The 12,793-nt window shown below is 49.1% G+C and overlaps 1 protein-coding gene and 1 long non-coding RNA gene across 8 annotated transcripts in view; one reads left to right on the top strand and one right to left on the bottom strand.

Annotated features, from left to right (window-relative positions):
- Positions 1 to 12,793, top strand: part of FRMD5 (FERM domain containing 5) — a 314,910-nt gene that overhangs the window by 274,487 nt on the left and 27,630 nt on the right. For all 3 annotated transcript variants that reach the window (XM_055555427.1, XM_055555426.1, XM_055555424.1), the window contains exons 3-5: positions 1,793 to 1,835; positions 2,063 to 2,141; positions 11,263 to 11,360. In XM_055555427.1, the coding sequence (XP_055411402.1) occupies positions 1,793 to 1,835; positions 2,063 to 2,141; positions 11,263 to 11,360 (220 nt within the window). The remainder of the gene's footprint in view (positions 1 to 1,792; positions 1,836 to 2,062; positions 2,142 to 11,262; positions 11,361 to 12,793) is intronic.
- LOC129633619 (uncharacterized) lies at positions 1,848 to 7,969 on the bottom strand. Of its 5 annotated transcripts, none has more exons than XR_008705104.1 (4): positions 7,837 to 7,969; positions 6,694 to 6,801; positions 5,733 to 5,914; positions 1,848 to 2,121 (listed from the first exon to the last, which is right to left on the bottom strand). It is a non-coding gene; the product is annotated as an uncharacterized LOC129633619 (long non-coding RNA). The 5 variants fall into 5 exon arrangements; XR_008705103.1 differs by lacking the exon at positions 7,837 to 7,969 and adding an exon at positions 7,356 to 7,461; XR_008705105.1 differs by lacking the exon at positions 7,837 to 7,969 and adding an exon at positions 7,356 to 7,458 and having other exon boundaries at positions 6,694 to 6,811.

The raw sequence follows: 12,793 nt of genomic DNA, 5'->3' as shown, positions 1-12,793 counted from the left end.
TTCTGCTGCTAACGGATCTGTCACTGCACTTAGTTGTGTGGTTGCTGTTGTGTCAGTCGCTTAGGCGTGTCCGACTCTCTGCGACCCCATGGACTGTAGCCCAGGCTCCTCTGCCCATGGAATTCTCCAGGCAAGAAGACTGAAGTGGATTGCCACGCCCTCCTCCAGGGGATTTTCCCGACACAGGGATTGAACCCAGGATCCTGCATCGCAGGGAGATTCTTTACCATCTGGGCCACCGGGGCAGCCCAGTGTCTATCTCCCTTTGTTCATTTTAACCTATGGGTCCAGTGCCCCAGGGCGTTCTGTCTTCTGAGCCCCAGACATGTGCTGTGTTCATCTCACTGTCCACAGTCCCAGTGTGCTCTGCACAGGCCAGCCTCTGCCGCCTTCCCAGGCACGGCTTGGAACCCCAGTCATTTCCATGCAATTTCATCCCTTGCCTTTCCTTCCCTGGGAAGCCACGCCACGGTGGGCCGTGTAATGTGAGAAGGACCTCTTAACCACATTGAGTGGCTATAATGAGTTGCCAGCCTCATGGGAACTCAGATCAGAGGGAAGCAAGAGAGCAGAGTGTCAGCTCAGATTATCCATGTGGCGCTGATGGGAGAACTGGCTCTTAGTGGGTCCATTAACTGCACGAACCACGGCCCAGCCCAGAAGGTGAGAGCTGGAAACCAAGGGAGGCCAGGATGTGTCTGCACGGCCCCGGCTGCTCTCCTGCCAGAGAGAGGACTCTGCCAAGAGGCTCCACTGTACTGAGCAAAAGTCACCAGAAAAGAGGGAGGTGACGACTAGCTTCTCCATCCGTCTTGCTGCTGAACATTGAACGCTGAGCTGGTCACCAGTGACACAGTGGGAAACAGGCAGAATGTCCTGCCCTCCCAGAGCTTATGGTCAGTGCTTTTAAGCTGCTTCCCGATAATCAAGACCCAAATATCAGCTATTCTAGCTCTGCAAATTGTCAAGTTTCCTGATTAGCACAAAAGCAGCAAACATCAATAATGCATTTTATAAGTTATCCATGTAGAAGTGGGAAAATGATATAGAACCGTCTCCTTGCTTCCTGACCCAAACGGAAGTACCGTGGGGGGCGGGGGGCAGGGGGTAGGAATGTGTCGCTACTGTGTCCAGCCTCTGTGAAAATCCGGGGAAAACAGGATACTACATTAGTTGTGGTTGGGTATCTTACAAGACTTACATTTTAAACATCCCTTGGATGCCAAGGAAGTCTGAATATGTATTCCCTCACACAAGGGCTGGCAATGTGTTGCTCAAACAAAAACGAAACATACACCAGCCATCCCTGCCTTCTCACCATTTATGAAATTCCACCTGCCAGTGCTTTCAAGAGCTGCTCCCAATAGCCTCTGTGTGTCCTCACGACCCCACCACATCACACAGACACGCACAGCCCATGAGAGGGAGCCATTCGCCACTCAGGCCAAGTGGAGCTCTGTCCCCAGCACACATCCGTGCATTCACTGCTGCCCATCGGCACACCAGAAACATGGCTCAGAACTCTGGCGCCCCATCTTGGAAGGCGACATTGCCAGGGAGCCCCAGAAATGGCATCTGAAGCTGGAACTCTTCCCCCCTTCACAGCTGGTTCCATGGGGAACTTATTTCAGAAAATCCTATCACTCTCTACTCTCCAGACGTACATATCACAGGCTTCTGAGCCGCGTTCACCCTGGGCTACAATCTGTCTAGCTATTTAAATCAAATACAGCGAGATATATTTGACACTGCTTCTCATTAGGGTTTTCTTGGTCTGTGTTCTCTGTTTCAGCATTGGTTGGAGTTTACAAAGTCTGTGGTGAAGCAATTGAGATGTAAGTACTGTCCATGTAAAAAATAGAAGCCTCGCCCCTGGGGAGGGCGGGAGAAAACCTCCCCATTGTAGTGTGTCTTGGGAACCTTCCTTTGTTCTGAGCAGAAGTTGGCCCTAAACACGAGAGGATCTTCTGATGGTTCAGAGTCCTGTGCGTCCAGGGGGGCAGCGAGTCCCGTCGTCTTCCAGGGAGGGTCTTTGCTGATGGACACCTCTTTTTCTGTGCAGCCCAGCCTCCGTTCACCATGTGTTTCCGTGTGAAGTTTTACCCTGCAGACCCTGCGGCCCTGAAAGAAGAAATAACCAGGTAAGGCTGGTTATTACATCCCTCAGCCTCCAAGACCTGTTGGGAAGGATAGGAAAGAGGGGCCGTAACTTCTTAGGTCCTCTGTTTAGAAAGCGCCAAGGCAAGAATTCTTCCTAAATATAGCCTTACTTCTGCGTTTCACTTCCGTGTGCTCTCTTTGCTCATCTCCTCAGTAGAACTGCAACAAAGTGAGGCTCTTTCCTTCAAGAAGTGTGAATGCTTCACCTTAATCTGGCCATCTGCAAAGGTAGCTGGAGTAATGTAGTTACTCAAAAGCACTTTTTTCTTTCACCAGTGATGTGGCCACCGGGGATGTTTTGGGAGAGGGCTGTGTTGCTGCTTATTGGGGAGCTTGAAATAGACTCCAGCAGCCTAAATGGCAAAGCAGGAAACTGGAAAACAAGCCGGGAAACACTGAAGATTTTGAATTCAAGTGGGTGACCTCCAGGGTGCTGATGGCCCAGGCTCGTGATAAACTCTTCATTGTGGGGATCATGTTGCAGGGAAGGCAGGCAGCTGCATGGCATGAACCGCGTCTCATCCAGCACCACTTGATGAGAAAAAGCCTCTGTGCCCACGCCACGCTACAAGAGGCTCAGCGAGCAGGAGAGGCACCGCTTCCTCGAGGGCTTGGTACATGGGAGCCGAATTCACTCTAAAAGTCTTGCCTCAAAGGTTCAGGCAGTCTCTGAACTGAGACTCTTAATTTTTATATTAGAAAGATCTGATTTTGACATTAGCAAAACCTTTACGTTTCCCTGTGAAGGGTGGAGCCCTCGGTAAAGATGTGATGCCAGGAAGTCCTAGAGCCGAGGAGGAGACGGCTCTGCCAGCTCTAACCCCTTCCCTAAAGTCTTAGAGACAACAGGGACTTCCCAAGTGGTCCCCTGCAGGAGGCGAGGGTTCAGTCCCTGGTTGGGGAACTAAGATCCCACATACAGAGCAGTGCAGTGAGAAACAAAACCAAAAAACCTTAGAGACAGCCAAGACTGGACGAGGCTGTTGCCAGTGCAGAGACTGCTTGTCCTCTAAGGCCTTGAGACCTGTTTCTAAACCCTGAACCCGCCCAGCCTGAAGCACTGAGGACAGTGCCCTGTGTAGTTAGAACCAAATCTCGTGCTCCGGAACTGGGCGCCTGCAAAGTGCTGGCCCCGCTCGGCCACACGGAAGTGGGTGTGGCTACCACTTGGCTTTTGAAAACCAAGCTCATCCAAATTCAGGAGCAAACCTGTAGCTTCAGGCAGGAGAGTGAGGGGAGAACCATGATGTTTAACCACTTAAGCAGAGAAGAGTTTGGGCAAAGCACTGGCCTGCCCTGCTCAGGGGGCACTAGTGGTAAAGAACCTGCCTGCCAAGGCAGGGGATGCAAGAGACACAGGTTCAATCCCTGGATTGGGAAGATTCCTCTGGAGAAGGGAATGGCAACCACTCCAGTATTCTTGCCTGAAGAATCCCATGGGCAAAGTGGCCTGGCAGGCTGCAGTCCACAGGGTCGGACACAGCTGAAGTGACTGAGCACGCTCTGCTCGTGACTTCCAGAGTGTTTGTCCTAGCCCTGCCCCTCCCCCGTGCCTCTCCCCCCTCCCTCCCCCTTCTCCCCCTTGCCTCTCCCCCACCTTCTCCCCCTCCCCCTTGCCTCTCCCCCCTCCCCCTCCTCTTTGCCTCTCCCCCCTTCTCCCCCTCCTCCTTGCCTCTCCCTCCCTCCCTCCCCCTTCCCTCTGGAAAGAGGTGAGGAGGCCAGGGTCCACCCTGAAGACCAGGCTCCTGTCCTCGTGGCAGAAACATTTAACACATCTTTGTTGAGAGCCTGACTCCCCGCCTTCTAACACCCAGTGTTAGGATCACCTTGTCCACACCTCCCTGGATTAACAGAGAGGATGAGAAGGATTGGTCTAACCCAGAGGGCTGCCCGCGAGAGCACGGCAGACACACGGCCTTCTGATTTGATTGAAGGACGAAAGTACACGGTTCTCTCAGCCGTTAGGAGGTCTTAACCATAGACTCTTCTAAAGCAAATGTCACTGCATAATACTAATGTGCCCCCCAACTAAAGGCAGCAGAGACCTGGGGGCTCAGATCCTGTTCTGTTACTTCTGTGTGGCCTTGAGCATAAAATCCTTGACTTCTCTGACCTTCAGGTTCCTTATTTATAAAATGAGGATGGTAATAGTCCCCACAGCTTTGTCGGGAGGATTAACCACTACACGGGGTCTTGTACTTCTAATGCACCCCCAGGGAGCCTGGCATTGAGCTGAGGCGCACTGTTCATTGCCAGGTCAGTCACATGGCCTGTGGACCCTAGCGGCTCTGCAGAGGGCACAAGTCCACCTGGTTCTGGCTTTGCCCCCTTGTTGCTGTGATAATCCCCACTCCTCTTCTGTCCCAGCTAGTGTCCTGACACTTAAGCAGCTGAGGCCTGAGAAAGCCAGGGTCAGGCTTCTCTCCAAGTCAGCAGACTTTAAAGACACTGGCAAGAGTGTGAACTCCACCCCTCTCCACACACATCCATGCCCACCGTCCTCCACAGGGGCCCCCAGACTCCAGGATCTGATGCCTTATGATCTGAGGTGGAGCTCAGGTAATAATAACAGAAGTAAAGTAAGAAAGGTGATCGCTTGAATCATCCAGAAACCATCACCCCCCACCCTCCCTGGTCTATGGAAAAACTGTCTTTCATGAAACCAGTTCCTGCTGCCAAAAGGCTGGGGACCGCTGCTCTACTGTTTTCCCCCTGCTCTCCGCCTCAGCAGCCCTCCTTCCCTCGGGCACATTTTTTCCAGGCGTTGCCAGGAGTGTGGCTCTCAGGGCGCCTGGGTCTGCTTTGGAGTCTGTGTCCCCGCTCCCTGGGGTGTTCTGTGGAGGCCTGGGCTCAGCTGCACCTAAGTGGGTGCCTGCCCTCGCCTCACTCAATGCCCACAGTTCACTCCTGGCTTAGAGCCCTGCAACCCACCTTCCTGCCAGACTAATTTAGCCGTCAGTGTGTTTTTTTTCCGGGCATTATTGGTCCTAAATTTCACCGCCGTCTCGGCTGTCCCCATAAAGCCAGGCTGAGAGGAGGGATGAAGTAGGGAGTAAAGAACTGTGCTTCAATTTATCTCTTGGATTCTTCCCAGATGATAAATTTAGTTGCCAAATCCTGATTAATCTCTTTTGTCATTTTTTAAAGTAATAAATAGATTTTCTTGTCTGAGCTAGAGACAAGGCAGAGAAAATGGGGATTTAGGCACCAGATTTAGCTTTTAACAACGGCTGCAGGTGTTCGAACTGGTTGAAAGATCAAGTGATAGAAGGCGATTGAGTGCAAATGGGGCCCCACCTTCCCAGGAAGCAAACGGCCCGACACATGTTTGAACAGGTGCTCAAAAAATGTTCATAGATTTTTTTAGGCCATTTTTTAAAAATGTTAATAAAGCGTATAGGTAATTTATTCCAATGGTGAATATCACTTGAGCTTAGCTTAGGCTAAGATGGGTTGGCAAACTTTTTCCGGAAAAGGCCAGAAGTATTTTAGGCTTTGTGTGCCATATGGTCACGGTCACAACTACTCTGTTCTGCCATTGTGATGCAAAACCAGCTGTAGGCAACACATACATGATGAGCATGGCTGTGTTCCAATCAAAGGTTATTTTATCTCACTGGGGACTCTGGTGGCAGGCTTGGTTTGCCAGCCCTGAGCGAAGGAATCAAGAAGACCCAAGTTCAAATCCCAGATCGTTCTTTAGCTGGATATGTGACAAAGCAAGCAACGCTGCCTCTGATCATTCCTTCTCCTCCTGTATGAGACAGGGATTAAAACAGTAATCACCTTATTGAGTTGCTGTGAGGATGAAATGAAAGAGTGCATGTTAAACGGCACACAGCCTATCTAAAAGATGACAGAGGAAAACCTGAGTAAATCACTGGAATGTCAGCTCCATAGAAGGAGGACTCTGGTTCTCTGCTGTATTCCTAGCCGCTGTGGCAGTGCCTGGCACACGCATGTGCTCGGAACTGGATGGGTGGGTGGGAGGGAGGGAGGGAAGAGGCACAGGATGTATAAGCTCTCCAAAAGTGAAAGTGAAGTCGCTCAGTCGTGTCCGACCCTTTGTGACCCCGTGGACTGTGGTCCACCAGGCTCCTCTATCCATGGGATTTTCCAGGCAAGAATACTGGAGTGGGTTGCCATTTCCTTCTCCAGGGGATCTTCCCAGCCCAAGGAGCGAACCCAGGTCTCCACATTGCAGGCAGACGCCTTACAGTCTGAGCCACCAGGGAAGTCATAGGCTCTCTAGAAGAATATTAAAGGTAATGAAACATGAATCTCTAATTCCAAGGAGCCCACAATCTAGTATTGGGGTGGAAGATATACTAAACTTGATCATAGTCAGGGAAAAGAAGGGCAGAAAATAGAGGAAGCCAGGGGCAGAGAGGAAGACAGGGCCAAAGGGTCTTCTGGAAGAAACTCTTCAGGGGCCACCAGTGCTTTCCAGAGTTCAGAACCTCTAATTGGGGGAGTATCTCTGGATTCATCCCTACCCTCTGATGTCAGAAATCACAACGCCAATGCCAGTACCTTGGATGTGCGTGTTCCAGAAACGCTCGGGTTTTCCTCCGTCATCTTTTAGGCTCTCACACGTTCTGCCTTTGCATGGTCCTCCATCAGTTTAGGACAGCCTGGCATCTAAACAAAACTGGACATGAGGTAAAGCCTCTTTGAAGCAAAAAAGGAGAGAGGCAGAGTTCAACCAAAAAGGTGTGCTAAAGAGCAAGCCTTTCTGTCTTAAATCTGATCTAAAGCTGATTTCTCTTTTTTCCAGTGAGAATTTTTCTCTGATGACAAGGAGTTCCCCTGACTTCATTTAGGACCTTTCTCTCCCTAACTATAGCTCACTGAATTACCACAGGGGTAGAAAAAGTATCAGGTAGGAAAAGGTTCTGTTTCCTCAGCTATACAATGTGGGAATTAGGCTGTGTGACTCCTCCTATGAGGCTCTGAGCCTGGGTACCCCAACCTGCCTGCTCGTCATGGACAGCTGGTCTGGGCAGCCCAGCAGGCTGACCCTTTGCCTGGCAGCCCAGCGGCCCTGGTGACAGTGCCCCCGGCAATGAGACAGGCTTCCTTAGGCCCTTGTGTGGCAGGGGAGAACATGTCACGGCATCTTGGGGATAGGTGTAAGGATGCTGTGAGTCATGTGAGATGGATTTCATGACCGACAACACTGAGTCACTGGTTACCTGCTCAAATGAACAAAACACAAAGCTTGATGGAAGCCGCTGGGGCAGAAAAGGAAGGGGGGGGGACCCCTGTGGAACTCCGTTCCGTGGAGCCATCATATGGTTCTTTCACGAGCTTGTCTCTTGTCCTCTGAAGACTGTGGTGTGCTGCTTTAGGATGCTGACTTGCCCCTCCCTTGCCCCTCCTGTCTTGTGATGACCCCGTCACCGGACCGTATTCCCACAGCCTTCCCCTTGAGCTCCCTGTAGCTCTTCTACCTTCAGAAGGCTGAAGGAAGCCCGCCCAGCAGTGGAAAGCCATGTTTCCGCTCCAGCTCACCCGAGGTCCCTGTCGTGCATCAATCGTGGTTCTCGCTGTGAGGAGGGTTATGTCCCCCTTGGGGAGCAAATCAGAAGCTCCAGAGAAGCCTTTTCAAACCCAGGACCACTCATACGCAGACTCTCACATGCTCCCCACCGCCCCGGGGGATGTTCTCCTCACCACCACATTGAGGATCGCTGCCCGGGGCCTCTGAAACCTCTCTCCTTCAGTCCAGTATGTGCTGTCCCTGAATGTTTGACCCAGACAAGCAGAGGGCTGTGGGCGGAGTGATGCGTGAACTCAGGTCCAGGAAGTGATCCATGAGCAGGAGGCCAAAGGCTTGCTATCACGCCTTCCCAAAGCCTGGGGCAGGTGGGGCTGGAGGGGTGAGAGGAAGAGAAGGGCTCAGCCCCTCCCTTCCACACATCTTGTGACATTCCACCATGGGAAGCAGGGTGTAGACAAACTGGATTTGGTGGTGGTGGTTCACTTGCTCACTCGTGTCTGACTCTGCGACCCTGTGGACTGGAGCATGCCAGGCTTCCTGGTCCTTCAGTATCTCCCGGAGTTTGCTCATACTCACATCCATTGAGTCAGTGATGCCATCCAACCATCTCATCCTCCATCGCCCCCTTCTCCTCCTGCCCTCAATCTTTCCCAGCATCAAGGTCTTTTCCAGTGAGTCGGCTCTTTACATAAGGTGGCCAAAGTGTTGGAGCTTCAGCATCACTCTTTCCAATGAATATTCAGGGTTGATTTGCTGGTTTAAATTTTAAAAATTTAAACAGTTTAAAAAATTTACAGTTTAAAATGCTACAGTTTAAAAAATTACTATTCACCGCATAATGTAATTTTCCTTCGGTTTTCCTTGGCAAATATTGGGTCGATTGGGAGTATGGTAGGTGGGAAAAGGAGGGGAATTCTTACTAACTTCCACACTACAGCAGTCGTCTTCCCTTTGGTTTGAGGGGGGTTGTCCACCCTAATGTGGTTAGAAGGATGCTTTAGAATTTCTTAGGGACAGTGCTTCATAGATTTTAATATATGTCCAGATCACCTGCGGATCTTGTTACAGTGATTCATTAGGTCTCACATGGGCTTGATTCTCCATTTCCAACAAGCTCCCACCTGCTGCTGATACCTCTGTAAGGTGGGCTACACTTTGGGTAGCAGGGCTTAGAAGAGAATGACGATTACTCCGTTTGCATTTAATTACTTGAATCACAAGCCCCGGGCTCTGAGTCACCTGCTGGTGACCCTCCTCACCCTAGAAGTTGTGCTGTCACTGGTCTGCTTGCTTTTGAGCATTTTCACATGATCCAGTGGGCATGGACTCCTCGGTGTTATTCTTCAGACTGAAAACAGAAGCAGATGCAAGCCTCGAGTTGTCCAGGAAGAGCCGGATTTCTTTTTGGTTCAAGCTCATGGAATTTAAGGGAATTTTACTATATTCCCAGGACTTCCCTTGTGGCTCAGCTGGTCCCTGGGTTGGAAAGATCCCCTGGAGAAGGGAAGGGCTACCCACTCCAGTATTCTGGCCTGGAGAATTCCATGGACTGGATAGTCCGTGGGGTCGCAAAGGGTCGGACAAGACTAAGTGACTTTCACTTTCCTTTTCACTATATTCCCGTTACTTCTGTAGGGATGCTGTAGTTACCTATGACTGTTTAATAAAATGCTACAAAACTTAGCTTAAAATCACAAGGATTTCTCATCTCTGAGTTTCTGTGGGTCAGGAATTCAGGAGCAGTTTAGCTAGGTGGCTCCAGCTCAGGGTCTCTCTTGGGGTTGAAGCCAAGAGGTGGGCTGGGCCTGTGGTCATCTGAAGTCTTAACTGATTCACTTCCACCATGGTGTACTCACATGGCCATTGGCAGAAAGCTTCAGTTCACTTTTAGCTTTTGGCAGAAGGCATCAGTTCCTCACCACATGGACCTTTCTGTAGGACTGCTTAAGTGTCCTCGAGCAGAATGAGTGATCCAAGAGAGAGAGGGAATGAGGAGAAAGCTGTAGGGATGTTATGACCTGGTCTCAGATGTCAGACATTATCACTTCTGCTTTATTCTGCTTGTTTGAAGCAAGCCACCAAGTCCGACCCACACTCAGTTGGAGTAAATTAAGCTCTACCTCTGGAATTGTGGATTATCAGGGAATTTCTCAACTTTTTTTTGTTTGTTCTTTGCCTCACCACATGGCTTGTGGGATCTTAGTTTCCCAATCGGGGATTGAACCCGCACCCTTAGCAGTAAAAGCATGGAGTCCTAACCACTGGACCACCAGGGAATTCCCTGTGGACATGTTTTTAAACCACCACAGATGCCCCCTGGCCAAAGAATTGCTGTGGTGGATGACTCACTTAAGGGCTTGATACCCCTGGCTTCTGCTCTTCCCAGGGGATCTGTGATGTAATGTACATCAGAGACTCCACTCCTTGCAAAGATCTTTCAAAATGGAGCGTCAACAATTCTGTGGTCACAGGGTCCACCCAGCTACTTGTGAGAATACGAAGCAGCCATAGCACAGCGCCGAGAGGGAGGAATAACACAGTGATGAAGAGCCGACCTCCGTCTTGAACTTGAATCCTGGCTCTGCCATCTTCCAGTTATGTGCCCGTGAGAAAATCACTGAAGCCTCAGTTTAGCTTATAAAAAGGGGACAATAACAGTATCTGTTCTCAGAGTGGTATGTGCAAATTATCTGAGAGGCTGCAGTAAAGTGTATAATCCCCGGACTGGCAGATGGTAAGTGCTCAATATGCATCAGCTGCTATGAGTTGCTCTTGAGAGTCAGCCTACTTCCACCTGAGGTGAGAGCTCCCTGTGGTTGAAGAAATGCTAGTCACAAGTTTCTGTCCATCCCTCACCGGTGCCTCTTCTTACACCTTATTCAAATTCTGAGAGATCTGGTTGACCTCTGCCAATAACGAGGGCTGTTCCACATAAGGACAGGTCCACTGGCAAGCAGAGGCAGATCCCTCCCATGGGCTCGTTCCTTCCCCACATTTCTGCTTGTTTATTGGTTACTTACTTACCTGTGTACCTACCTGCACTGGGTCTTAGTTGCAGCACGCAGGATCTTCAACGTTTGTTATGACGTACGGGATCTTTACTTGCGGCACATGGGATCTAGTGCCCGACCAGGGATCAAACCCGGGCCTCCTACATGAGGAGTGCCAAGTCTTAGCCACTGAATCACCAGGGAAGCCCCCTGCTTCTTAAGAGACATCAGCGAGAGTCCAAGGAAGAGAGCGGCTCTGTCAGCCCTTCTCTTATGATACAGGTTGCTTTGTCGGTGCTGAGAGACTGGAGTTGGCTCCTTCCAGAACCCAACACTGGGCACAGTGCTTTTAACCAGGAGATACCATTTCTGTTTTGAGCTGCAGTAGGAAACTGAAAGGTTGTTTGGAATTGAACCTCAAAATCAGTTCAGGGCAAAGTGCTTGAAAGAGTCTAGTCCTCAGGGATATGAAAAATGTATTTGTTGAGATTTTTGTTTTGAGGTAGTAAAAGTGTCCTGACAGAGATTTTGATAGGCTGATATTACATATTTATGTCTTTAAAGCAATCAAAGAAATCCTTTATAGTTCATTCTCTGTTTTCTCTCCAGGTATTTAGTCTTTCTGCAGATCAAAAGGGATCTCTACCATGGCCGCCTCCTCTGTAAAACATCAGATGCAGCCTTGTTAGCCGCTTATATCCTTCAAGGTAATGACTTTTGACAGGATAAATTTGCTTTTCATGCTAAGTACTGATTACATTATTTCAGTTACCACAGATGACTACTTCTTGGATACAAACAGTATCTAACTTGAAACAGAGTCCAAGTTAAAGGGCTTTGCCTGGACTCCCTTGATCCAAGAAGCTCTGACCACTCAGCCTCAAGTTGTCCATAGTTCAGGTCTTTCTGGAAGCCTCTTCAAGTCATTCAGACTCTGTTTGTGCGGGGGGGAGGGAGCGTTTCCCTGCACCCTTGGTTGATAAAGTTACTAAGCCTCTGGAGAGTAATCCGAATCTGTTCTGTTTTTTCCCTGTCCTTTTGTGCAAATCTCAAAGATGTGAAGTGCCTTGGGATTCTGGTGTCGGTTTCAGAGACTTTCCCATTCAGATTGCTCAAAGTTGAAAATGTTTCCAAGTTACAAACCCATTTTCTACACACAAATAAGAGTTGGGGCTGTACCCAGCCAATACCCAGACTGGCTTTTTTTTTTTTTTTTTTTTTTTGCAAAACAGAGGGAAAGCTATGCACTCTTCATACATCATCCCTTCTCCTTTCATGAGATGCAGGAGACTCCTAAGTGCCACTTCCTGGACTTCTCTTAGTCCTTCAGCCTGAAACTGTCACTGGGTTATTTTGGACTATAGCGCTAAAATTGTGAAGTTTCTCCCAAAGAAACTGAACTCGTAATCGGAAATCTGTGAACTCCAGGAAGCTACTTTGTGAATAGAACCTAAAAAAAAAAAAATGCTTGCCAATAAGAAACTAAAGTTCTTCCGGCAAGAAAAATGTCACAGCTGCGTTATGAATGTAAAAGTCATTTTATTGCAACTTTGACTTCTGAGACTCCTGTTTTAAAAAACCACCCAAGTAGGAAGTCTAGAAGGTGCTTGCCAACTTTAAGGGACCCAAGGAGATCCCTTTCATTTTTAAAGGAAAACCTGGTCCCATCTAAGTGAAATTTTAAACTCTAGTCTTTTCTTTAGTTTTACCCTGACAGCCATATTGAAATTTTTTTGTTTGTTTTAAAGAAGTCACTGATATCCAACATTGATGTTTCCCACTGGGAGCTTTCTAAGTAAAATTATAATAAATGACCCCATGGCTCAAGGTCATTTCAGACATTAAGCCCCAGGAAACCTTTAGTCTCTTTCTAAATGATAGAAATTCCCAAGTAATTTGGAAGATACTATCAGGAGACTAGTGCCACAGAACAATACTCAGTTGTGAAAAAAGGGCACATTTTTTTCCTTAATATTTACTCCTCACTCAAGACTTCTCACCCGCACTGGCTGTGGTTCTCACTAGGGAAGGAGAAAAGACAAGCGCACAGCAGCTGAACTGCCCAACACCCTTCCTCCTCACGCACACGCAGCTTTCCCTGCGGGATGCTCCGTGTGGAGAAGGCTGGGTTCTGACCTGG

Source organism: Bubalus kerabau, chromosome 19 (genome assembly GCF_029407905.1).
Source record: "Bubalus kerabau isolate K-KA32 ecotype Philippines breed swamp buffalo chromosome 19, PCC_UOA_SB_1v2, whole genome shotgun sequence".
NCBI lineage: Eukaryota > Metazoa > Chordata > Mammalia > Artiodactyla > Bovidae > Bubalus > Bubalus kerabau.
The sequence above is the reverse complement of the archived record's forward strand: the minus strand, read 5'-3'. Positions and strand labels throughout refer to the sequence as shown.